This window comes from Carassius gibelio, chromosome B3 (genome assembly GCF_023724105.1).
Source record: "Carassius gibelio isolate Cgi1373 ecotype wild population from Czech Republic chromosome B3, carGib1.2-hapl.c, whole genome shotgun sequence".
Taxonomy (NCBI): Eukaryota; Metazoa; Chordata; class Actinopteri; order Cypriniformes; family Cyprinidae; genus Carassius; species Carassius gibelio.
In genome coordinates, this window is record NC_068398.1 from 4523476 (window position 1) to 4535496 (window position 12021).

Consider the following 12021-nt stretch of genomic DNA (forward strand, 5'->3'; position numbering starts at 1 on the left):
TAAAAAAAAAAAAAAAAAAAAAAAAAAAAAAAAAAGAACGCCTAAAAGTGGAAAAAAAAAATCTCATGAAAAACACAATTATGATGGAATAACTAAATAATAATAATAGTTAATAACGAAAGACATAGATCAATGTTTTTTCACTTCCTCCACCTTGCAGCTAAGTTCTAAGAATAAGTCTTAATCAGCATAATGTCTATTTACCTCTTTTAATGTAACGATTCTGAGAGAAAATGCACCTTTAAATATGGATGTAAATACTGGTTCGACTTTATTTCAGTCAAACTTTATTTTCTGTATCCAATACTTGTCTGTGTTAAAGCTCTTCCCACACTCACAGCACAGTTTAACTCTTTCAAGCATTAGTTTCTTGTGCTATTTTAAGAGTCAACCCTTGGAAATCTCCATCCAGATCAGTTCAATTTTCTCATGGCAAAGTGAGACCAGCTTTCCATTTAAAACTCTTCACACACCGACGACTTCGCTTAAGTATGAATTCTCATGCAACTATTAAATCCTTGTTTAAAGTTGAAACACTTTTCACACAGAGCAAGTAAAAAGCTTTTTCCCAGTGTGAATTAACATGTGACTTCTAAGGCATTCTTTACGCTTGAAAGTGTTTCCACACTGAGAGCAGGTGAAAGGCTTTTCTGTAGAGTGAGTTATCAAATGAACATTAAGGTGTCCTTTCTGTGTAAAAGTCTTTCCACACTGAGCGCAGGTAAAACGCTTTATTCCAGCATGAATTAACATGTGATTCTTAAGGCACCCTTTACGTTTGAAAGTGTTTCCACACTCAGAGCAGCTGAAAGGCTTTTTCCCAGTATGAATTATCAGGTGATTGTTAAGGCTTGCTTTACGTGTAAAAGAGTTTCCACACTGAAGGCAGATGAAAGGCTTTTGTGAAGCGTGAATACGCACATGCTCATTGAGTTTTTTTTCCAATGAGAAACACTTTCCACACTGAGAGCAGCTGAATGGCTTTGTGGTAGAGTGACTATAAACATGATCATTAAGTTGATTTCTCTGTGTAAAACTCCTTCCACACTCAGAGCAGGTGAAAGGCTTTTTTGAAGAGTGAGTTACCAAATGAATCTTAAGGTGTCCTTTCTGCACAAAACTCTTTCCACACTGAGCGCAGACGAAAGGCTTTATTCCAGCATGAATTAACATGTGATTCTTCAGGCTTCCTTTACATGTAAAAGTGTTTCCACACTGAGAGCAGCTGAAAGGCTTTTCCCCACTATGAATTATCATGTGACTTTTAAGGTTTGCTTTACGTGTGAAAGTGTTTCCACACTGAGAGCAGCTGAAAGGTTTTTCTGGAGAATGAACAAGCACATGATCATTAAGCTGTTTTTTCTGTGTAAAACTCTTTCCACACTGAGAACAGCTGAAAGGCTTTATTCCAGCATGAACTAATGTGTGGTATACGAGGCTTCTTTTATGTTTAAAAGTGTTTCCACACTGGGAGCAGGTGAAAGGCCTTTTAACATCAGTTATCTGAATGCTGCTTTGTGAGCAACTCCTTTCAGTTTCGGAGTAATTCACTGATTGTTCTTCAGCATCTCTCTGATCCTGATGCTTCTCCTCCACTTCATTCAGATCTTGTCTTTCTTCTTTCACTTTCATCAAGCCTAAAAATTAACACATTAAAATGATGAGAATAAATTTGGGACAATCGGAAAATATGAAATTAGGATATGTTTACTAGTCAATAATAACATTATTTAATCCTCTTAAATTTTTAGTCAAACAACCAGTAATGAAATAAAAATTGTATGGCCTATGTAAATATGACGTTAATGCATCCAACATGAAAGAAATGTTTGTGCTCACTTGTCAGCAACTGTTTTAGCATTACATTTAAGTGAAAATCAAATAGAGTGCAATATGTGTTTTGAAACCAGCAAAAATAGGCGAAGGGAGGGATGTTCATTTAAGGTTTTTTTCTTTTTCTTTCTGGAGAATAATCAATGCCACTGAACCTATATATTAGTATTATGGACAATTGCCATTAAAATATAGATACATTTAGAAATTTAATTACATGTAAATAGCAGCGTAAAACAATGGAACATCAGGATTCACAAATGTTCACATAAAGCATCTTCAGCAATGGCCGTTTCTCCATTAGGGCGATTGGACAACGCACCGCCATAGTGCGAAAGGAAGGGATTTTTATTTTACATTCAACCACAGTGTTACGCTAGTTTTCACTATTCCAGACGTTTTGTTCAGCCTCTAAATAGTCTGAGAATCACCCCAAGTGCTCTCATAGACTTCCATTCAAAGAATTTTTTTTTTTTTTTTTGAACTGCAGGCACTGGTATGCAATCTCAATGAGTTCCGGGAGGGCTAGCATTAACGTGCTTTCGTCATCGTGCATAACCTTAACTTGTGCAATGACTGGTGGGAACAGTGACATCCCATAATATTTAAAAACTATTTGAATTTTAACAACAAGAAAAAAAAATTAAAAACTACCTTAATATATTTTTCAAATGTGAAAAAAAGAGAGATTGGGACAGCTATGCCTTTGTCAGCTGAACATCGACATTAATGCGAACGTTACCTCAGCGCAAATTAATTATATTGAGTCACTGAAAGAAATGCCATTCATGCGTCATAGCAATAAGGATAAATTGACAGTTAAAGAATTGGGACCACCAAGACCAAATTTAAACATCAAACAAGTATCTACAAAGGGCGGGAAGTCCTATAAATGAGGATTTTTGAGGACTTGGTATGATCGGAGAAAAGGGCTAGTAGGCTGCGAAGTAGCTGATGCTTTTTTACCGCTGCATTTTGATCCATCGCAAGAGCGTGATGGACATCGCATGGACAACTACAGGTGTCAACAAAAATCTCTTGGAGAAGGTGAAAAAACACGACAGAGCAAAGATGAATATGGATAGTAGGGAGCAGTGTAATATAAGTGAGCAATGTTATATAAGTGAGTTTTGTAAACAGTTATTTATGTGACTTCAATTATTTCATATTAAACTGAAATTGAAGTAAAAAGCTTTTTTGGAAAAACTACATCCTGGCATCAGTCTTCATTTGCTGCTGAATTGTGTTAACACATAGAAACATCAGGGGAGCAAGAGATTGATTCCTAATGTCACGAGACCGTTTTATCCAATGTGACTTACAAATGAGAACAATGGAAGCAATTAAAATCAAGAAAAAAAATCTATATGCTTAACGCACTGCACATAGCAAGATTTCTTTCTCAATTATATCATAAAAAGAAAACAGAATAGAAAAAGAATATAGCAAGCTAGTGTTAAGAGACCTTTTTGCTTTTAATGAATTGTATAATAAGTGTATAATTAATTGTATTATAAACAAAGACAACAGACACAGTTACATTGTAGAATTAGAATAAAGAGTGCTAGAGTTGGAAGGTCAAATAAATATTAAGCAGCTATCAGTAGCCAAAATAATAAACAGTGGTGTGACATGCATTCTATGGAGCTCTTTAAAATTTGATATTGCTGCAATGTTCTGGATTAATTGTAAAGGTCAAATAGAACTGACTGGAAAACCTGCAAAGAGAGTATTGCAATAGTCCAGCCTGGACAGAACAAGAGCTTGAACAAGGGGTGGTAAAGCATGTTCTGAAAAAAAAAGGGCCCGATCTTCTTGATGTTGAATAAAGCAAATCTGCAGGACTGGGCAGTTTTAATATCGTCTGGTTAAGTCTGAGGTTTCTAACTCCTAGGTTCCTGGCTTTTTTTTGAAGAAGTTATTATTAATGTGCTTAACTAGATGATGAAATTCTGATGAAATAATAGCTTTGATGGAACCACAAGAAGTTCTGTCTCAACAAGGTTGAGTTGAAGGTGATAGTCCTTGACCCAGCAAGAAATGTCTGTTTAGACAAGCTGAGATGCAAGCAGCTAACGTCGGATCATAAGGATGGAATTAGAGGTAGAATTGTGTGTCATCAGCATAGCAGTGATATGAAAAACAATGTTTCTAAATGACAGAACCTAATGATGGCATGTAAACAGAAGAGAAGTGCTCCAAGAACTGAGCCCTGAGGCACCCCAGTAGTTAGATGTTGGGAATTTGGACACCTTACCTCTCCAAGAAGGTCCTTGAAGGACCTATCTGAGAGATAAGACTCAAACCACTAGAGTGTGGTTCATGAGATGCCCTATGCCAATAGGGTTGACAGGAGGATCTGGTGGTTAACCATGTGAAAATAGAGGACAGATCCAACAAGTATTGATGATTTGGAATCCACTCTTGCCAGTCATATTTTCCACTAGTTGTGGTGATTCTTTAGGGTCTTAATCATAGACTCTAACATACTAGGGTTGTCAAAAAAATAATTTAATAAAAATCAGTGTGATGTGCATCAGGCAGTCATGATTAGCCGCATTTCCACTGTCGGGCCAGTGCGAGCCACGGCTTAAAGCGGGCCGGGCGGGGCTCATAGCCCCGGGCCAGTAGCACGAGGCCAGAATAGCGCAGGGTTTCCACAGAGGAGCTTGAAGCACCACTGCACGTCACTAAAACACGCCCTTTACACGCCTCTCAGAACAACGTCATGCAACCTCATTATTTCACCAATAAAGAGAAGTTATCAGAAAACTAAGAAATAAGTCACTGGAACATGCGCGATCACAAAACAAACATAATAAAAGCGGCCGTTTGTTTGCATGCTTTGTTATATATTCAAATTCAAAAGCATCGATGTTTTAACTATAGAATTTATTTAATTTATCAGGACTCAAAATTAATCTAAATAACCTTATTACTATTTTATTTATTTATTTTTAACGCTTATGAAAATAGCCTGCTTATTCAGTCGAGTCTGTTTCTGTTTATTAGCCACAGTAGCCGTCACATTTAGAATGAATGATAATATCTCTATTTTTATAAAAACTCCCGAACAAAAAACATTATTAGGCCATATTCTTTTATGATAGGCAACGTGAGAAAAACTCTCGAGACGAGGCTTGTGACAGATAATATAAGTTACTTAATAAATACACGACTGTGATAGAGAATAAGAAACTGACGTCTGATTTCTTCAAGCGGTCATATTTTACCATGTTTACTATGGTAATGTGTTTAGCGTGCATATCTTTTTCATGGCTTATAAATATTTCTGCCTTGTATGGTGATTTTAATCCACATCAGATCAAGTTATTTCAAACACTCTCTGCTGACTGAAAGAGAGTTTTGAGCTCGACTTATTTAAAAAAAAGTGTTTAATGCTGGTGTTAAAGCTGTTATCTTTCTGAAATGATCCGCAGTGCAGTCTCGCTATTTTTATAAAAGCTCCCGAACAAAAATCATTACTAGGCTATATTTTGATGATATGCAACGTGAAGCTAAACTCTTGAAACAAGACTACAGATAAAATGTTACTTAATAAATACACAATTGTGATAGAGAATAAGAAGCTGACGTCTGATTTCTCCAAGCAGTCCTATTTAACATCTTTACTGTGTAACGTTAATGTTTAGCGTGCATAGTCTTTTACATCGCTTATAAATATTTCTGCCTTGTTTAGTGATTATAATCCACATCGGATCAAGTTATTTCAAACACTTGCTGCTAACTAAGAGTGAGTTTTGAGCTCAACTTATTTTAAAAGTCTTTAATGCTGCCGTTAAAGCTGTTATCCTTCTGAAATGATCCGCGCTGATGCTCTCCAGACATGGAGAAACTCCGCCTGTTTTCATAACCCCTCCTCTAGCCCCAGCTGGCCCGCTTTGGCCCAAGGTTTTCGTCGGGCCAAAAAACCTGGCCGTTGGCCCCGAGGAAGCCCTGGCGAGGCACGATCAAGCCCCGGAAGTGACTGTGGAAACGCGACTGGCCCTGGCACGCACTAGCACGCCCGGTCCTAGCTCGATAGTGGAAACACGGCTATTCAGTTAATCTGAAAGAGAAGACAAAAATGCAGAAGACCTGAGCTTTGAGGGAGCACTTTAAATTGAGTAAGAGACAAGACAAAGGCAGTGTGCCAGATATGCGATATGAAACTGGCCTACCACTGAGGGTGTGCCATATCATACTGTCCGCGATAATACTGGTATAAATTTTTACATGTTAAAAAAAAAGTGTCATATCACGATATTAGTGTTATATTGATCCAATGACATATGGTGGATATAAATTCCCTAGCGCGCACAACAACACCACCACCACCACAAACCCAATAGGTGTGTTCGACTTGTAGCAGCGCTGAGTAGACTGATTGGTGTTTGACAACAAAGTATCTTGAGAGGGGTTTATAGAGCATATTTGGGCGCACACTCTCACCTTCAAAAATAGACAAGGAGCATATCTTAAGTAAAGCGGCATGGAGAGAGGGGAGGGGGCCTGTGATTTCAACCGACTGCCTGAGGCCAGCATAAAAAGACGGCCTGTGGGTTGTCACAAAAACTTGTCAATTTCACGTTTTAAGCTTTGCCAAATTAAACAAAACAGTTAAATGCGTTCCAACAGAAGATTTTTGAGTTTGCGCGCACACAGAGAGCTCTCTTATTTGTTTACTTCTGTGCCTGAACGAACAAATACACATCGCTAGTTTAAACATACATGCACAAAAATACATGAAAAGCTTAATTCTTTTTTTTTTTTATTGATTTTTAGAATAGAGATTGTGGTTCTCACACGATTCTAAAAACAAAACATTAGAACCAAACAAAATAATATGTGTAGGCTAACTTACTTGTGGTTGTGACAAATTTTTTTTATTAATAATAAGAAATAAAACTTTATTGTTATAAATGAGCCCATTTATAAATGTCAAAGATGTTTTGAGTCTTTTTAAAATTACAAAAGGCAAAATATGTACTTTTTTATTTATTAAAATATCCAAAAAACACTAGAACAATGTTATGTATTTTGCTGACTTCGTAACTTACATTATATAAATGTTGCGAAGAATGTCTAAATCCAGAGAAAATGTGACATGGACCGTGTCCAAAGTGTCATTGTGTCGCCTGCCAATTATGTCATTCACCCTCAATTTCCTGATTTGTTCTGTAGAAAACATGGAAACCCTAGTCTTGCGTAGCCAGACCTTGAAACTGAAGGTCTGTAATCTATAGTAGCTTTCATTGGCCAAGACCCGCCCATGACGCCGTGTGACCGACATGTCAAACAACCAATCACAGTTTGTTTTGTTAAGTCACGTTTCGAGGCGTGTAATGTTGCTACAATAACAGACCGGTGTATAAAACTCTTGAACATATTTTTAAAAAGTTCTATGCCGCTAACTTTAAATATTTCACATACTTTTGAAAATCCAGCGCTTAGTTGATCCTGATAAGCACTCGTTGTCACAGTTGTAAACACTAGGCTTTCTTCTTTCGTGAGGGGATTTGGCACCATGGTATCTTTGTTTCCAGGCGGAACGTTAAAGAACGCGACACACACGTCCTGTAGAATTCAACCAATCTGATGAGGACTTCGACACTCCTGAAAGCGTTTCAACTTTTGTGTCCCATATGCATAAGATATTCAGCCAATGGTCCATGGGCGTGACGTCTGAGGCTGAGACTATGGAAACCCCAAAGACACTTTAAACGGTTAGTTCAACCAAAACGGAAAATTATGTCATTAATGACTCACCCTCTTATGTCGTTCCAAACTTGTGAGACCTCCGTTCATCTTGGGAACACAGTTTAAGATATTTAAAAAGATATTTAAGTAATTTGTGGATTAATGCTTGTTGGAGACGCGAACAGTTTCAAACGATTCAGTGAACTGGTTCAAGAAGAGCCGGTTAAATCAAATGATTCGTTCGCGAACCTGATTATCACTAAACTGCAGTGTTTTGAACGTGCTGACAACAGACCCGGAAGAGAAGACAATGCTGAATAAAGTCGTCGTTTTTGCTATTTTTGGACCAAAATTTATTTACGATGCTTCACAAAATTCTGCCGAACCCTCTGATGTAACATGGACTACTTTGAAGATGTTTTTATTACCTTTTTAGCCATGGACAGTATACCGTACACACAGCTTCAATAGAGGGACTGAGAGCTCTCGGACTAAATCTAAAATATCTTAAACTGTGTTCCGAAGATGATCATAGGTCTCACGGGTTTGAAACGACATGAGAGTCATTAATGACATAATTTTCCTTTTTGGGTGAACTAACCCTTTAATATGTTGTGCGTTTTATTAGACAGGTGATGACCACACAAAGTAGCATTATAACAGATCTTTAAAATGTATCTAAGATGATAAACAAGCACTGCTTTACACCACATTCTCAAGACCTGAAGGAACAGAAGCGACTGTGCTGCATTCGATCTGTACATGTGTCGCACTCGTTAAGCTGCCTTGTTTCACTTCCACAGCTTTCAGCCTCACCCTGCTTCATTCTACTAGGTTAATAAATCATTGACTCAATGAATATTATTTCTGCCCCGGCCCCGTCGGATTGCATCTACTGTGGTGGGGATGTTAACGACAACTCCCATGATTACACTGTCACGGCTTCATCAAACTACGACTTAGTTTCTTTTGAATATGGCCCCTCTAGCGGTGAAAACTTACTTTTTGTGCCTTAAAATTAAATCATTACGTTGAGAGTTACATGAATGAATGAAAACCAATCTCTTTAGTTTATGATTCATTCATCAAATACAGTTTTAACAGTTACTGGTCCCCACTGGTATAATATAAAAAAATCTTTATTTTTAGCGTAACATCAGTTATCATTTAATGTAAATAATTAATAAATTTAATCGCGGCTATATACGGACTAAACTACTTAATATTGTTATTTGTTATATGTTTTCAACACATAAATGTAGCCTACGGAGTAAACTGTTTGTGAAGCTGTTTCAAACATAAAGCTCACGTGATGAGCTGCTCTCTCTCTGGAACAGCGGCTGGTTTAAAATATCATGGATAAACACCAACCGTCTTGTTTCTCGTGTTTTGTTCTCCCGGTTTCTGGTTCCTCGTGTTTTATAACGCAGGTTTCTGGTTCCTCGTGTTTTATTATGCAGGTTTCTGGTTCAATCGCGTTCTCCTCTTTAACAAACACCATCTTCACAGCAGCAGTTCAGATTATACTCTAGATATCGGTGCTTGCTTCAAAACTTAGTCACGACTACGAGGATAATAATATAGGTATATTCTGACCTGATTCAAAAACTGTATTTTTCTATTAACCGAATTTCTAACAGTTTGTATTAAAACAGCCTCACGGCAAAACAACAGAGATCACGGTTAGACTAATCTTCTTCCTCTGTGGTTAAATGGTGTTTAGCAAACAAACGCTGTCTTAGCGCCACCCTCTGGACTGGAGAGTGAAGCGACGAGAGAAGGAAAATAGTATTGGGCGACTCAAACCTCAAGCTTATCAATTCTATATGATGCAACTTATTAGAAAATGTAATTAATGATTGATTAAACATGCAAAATCCACTTTTACATGGTATCTCAAATATTCTACAACTACTGCATCTACTTCCAATAAAAAGTTTTTTTTTTTCTCCGTCTGAACTGCAGGCACTGCACTCTTGTATAGCTGTTTTCCAAATGAAGGGCACACACTTCGAAGTATGTATTTGAAGTGCAATTGTATCACAGTGTCAGGACATAAACTGTCCCAATTCAGGATGCACCCTCTGGGTGAACAGCCATGGCCAAAAATATTCCACCTTCATGGCAATAATTAAGAATTTCCAACCAACGGAAATGTTCCAAAACTGTCTGGAAGAGGATGTGTGTCTATATCTTCCTAATGCACAGTGAGGAGGAGAGTCTGAGTGGCTAAAGACTCTCCAAGGGTCACAGCTGGAGAATTACAGAAAATAGTTGAGTCTCAGAAAACCTTTAAAAAAAAAAAATAAATAAAAAAAAATAGTCAAACAGAATCTCCATCAACACGTGTTGTTTGGGAGGGTTCCAAGAAAAATGATTATAGCTCATCCAAAAACAAACTAAAGCATATTTAGTTATCAGACATGGCTGGAACTTCAAATGGGACTGACTTCTATGATCAGATGAAACTAAAAAAAAAAAAAAAAGAGAGCTTTTTAACAGCAAACACTCAAGATGGGTTTGGTGAACACAGAGAAAAAGAAAAGAAAAAAAAAGTATCCCATGTGTACAATGAAATATACTGATGTATTTTTGATGTTGTGGGCCTAATATTTCTGCTGGAGGTCCTGGACATCTTGTTTAGAATCCATGATGCCATGTGTCTATCAAATACCAACAGGTACAAAAATTATTAAGTGACTGACTCCGTTAGAAATCTTATAATGGGCCATGTTTGGATCTTCCAACCGTACAATAACCCAAACACAGACCTCAAAAACAACACAACAATTGGGTCACTTCCGCTTCTGCTATAGGCCTTCCAGTCCTCTGACCTGAACCCCAAAGGAAATGAGAGGAGTGAACTGAAGAGGAGAAGCACCAACATGGAGCTGTGAATCTAAAGGGTCTGGAGTGATTCTGGATGAAGGAATGGTCTCTGATCTCTTGGCAGGTGTTCTCTCTAACCTCATCAGGCACGATAAGACAACATTTAGAGCAGTTAAACTGAAAAATGGAGGTTTCAAAAAAATATTGAATAAAAGGGTGCCATTAACTGTGGCCAATGTGCATTTCAGAAAAAAGAAAAAAATTCAATGACACCCCCCCCCCCCCCCCCACCCATTTTAAATTCTTATTATCCAATGAAAGGATACACTTTTGTGAACTTTTAAAATAAGACCAATAGGATTAACAATGCACAATGATTGTTTGACCTACTGTTGCTGTAGTAATGAACTCAACTTTGACACGTGATGGACAGAGAGGCTACAGTAAGAGCGCATGGTTTATGTTGTGGATATTTCAGCAAATTTTGCTTCGGCGAACAAAGGATCGATCACTGTTGTTATTTCAGAGACAGTACACTAAACTGTTTTTGTAATTAACATGTTTAAATTATCAAAGCAACAAAGCAAACACAGGTGGAGCAACTTCAGAAGGATGCAGAACAATTCTAAGATCTTTTAGAGCTGCTTGGATTAAACGCACTTAATTTTCCCCTCATTTGAAATAAAACTATGTAGAATTTGTCACTTTTAGTAGTCATTATATGCTGTGACAGATATCAAGTAAAAATCATATTCAAGTAAATAGTGCATTTTCTTTTTCTAAACACTTCTTCCCTTCCATACACACTGCTGAATATTATATAGATGCTCCATTTGTTATCCCAGTTCCATGCTTTTTGTCATTTATTATCTTTACCTTTCCTTTAACATCTTCCTTGCTAAAAGAGTCACTTGTACGTCTATTTCTGGATGTTTAAGAGCTTGCTTACCAATAGTTTATCAGCAATTTCGTTAGCCTCCACTCCGAAATGAGCAGGAACATTATTAAGCTTACACTACTTATTCTTAACAAATATGCAAGAATCTCATAAATAATGTCTTGCCTAGAATATTTGAACCCACTTGCTGTCACGATCTGTGCTGGGAGGAATGAGAGAGAAACGTTGAGTACAAACAGTAGTCTTTAACCTAGGAAACACAGGGAATAAACCTATAATAAAAACAATGAATAGACCTGACAAACACGAATTGAATGGACTGGGGCTTTTAAACATAGGATAACCAAGGACTAAGGAGACACACCCGGAATCAAATTAACAATCAACATAAGGGTGAAATTGTGTCACAGAGAGCAAATCACACAGACAGGTCCCTAATCCTGACAGATCTCCAATATTTATGGTCTTTTTTTGCATCATCTTGGAAATGAAGATTTGTCTTTAAATCCATTCATCTGGTGTTTGCTACTCTAATGAATGATACTTGAGATGCAAGGGGAATACACAACATTAATCAAATAACCTTTTACATGCAGCACGTTTGCATTGTAAGAATGTACAGAAATGACAGTTAACATTAGAGCTTATTGATACTACAAACTTTCATATTTTAGCCCCAGGGCTCGATTAATACTGGGTTCAGGTATTAATTCCTACTACCAAGAGAAGCAAAGAATGATCAATTACAAAGCTACATGACA

At 37.3% G+C, this 12021-nt stretch overlaps 1 protein-coding gene across 5 annotated transcripts; it reads right to left on the reverse strand.

Moving 5' to 3' along the window:
* LOC127952573 (gastrula zinc finger protein XlCGF8.2DB-like) lies at positions 1–9614 on the reverse strand. Of its 5 annotated transcripts, XM_052551202.1 has the most exons (4): positions 8905–9614; positions 7267–7410; positions 6286–6389; positions 1–1637 (listed from the first exon to the last, which is right to left on the reverse strand). In XM_052551202.1, exon 4 carries the CDS (start codon positions 1630–1632, stop codon positions 541–543), a length of 1092 nt encoding a protein of 363 aa, XP_052407162.1. In that variant the 5' UTR covers positions 1633–1637; positions 6286–6389; positions 7267–7410; positions 8905–9614; the 3' UTR covers positions 1–540. The 5 variants fall into 5 exon arrangements, with proteins under 5 accessions (XP_052407162.1, XP_052407161.1, XP_052407164.1 ...); XM_052551201.1 differs by lacking the exon at positions 6286–6389 and having other exon boundaries at positions 8905–9312; XM_052551204.1 differs by lacking the exon at positions 7267–7410 and having other exon boundaries at positions 8905–9310.
* Between the last annotated feature and the right edge of the window lie 2407 nt (positions 9615–12021).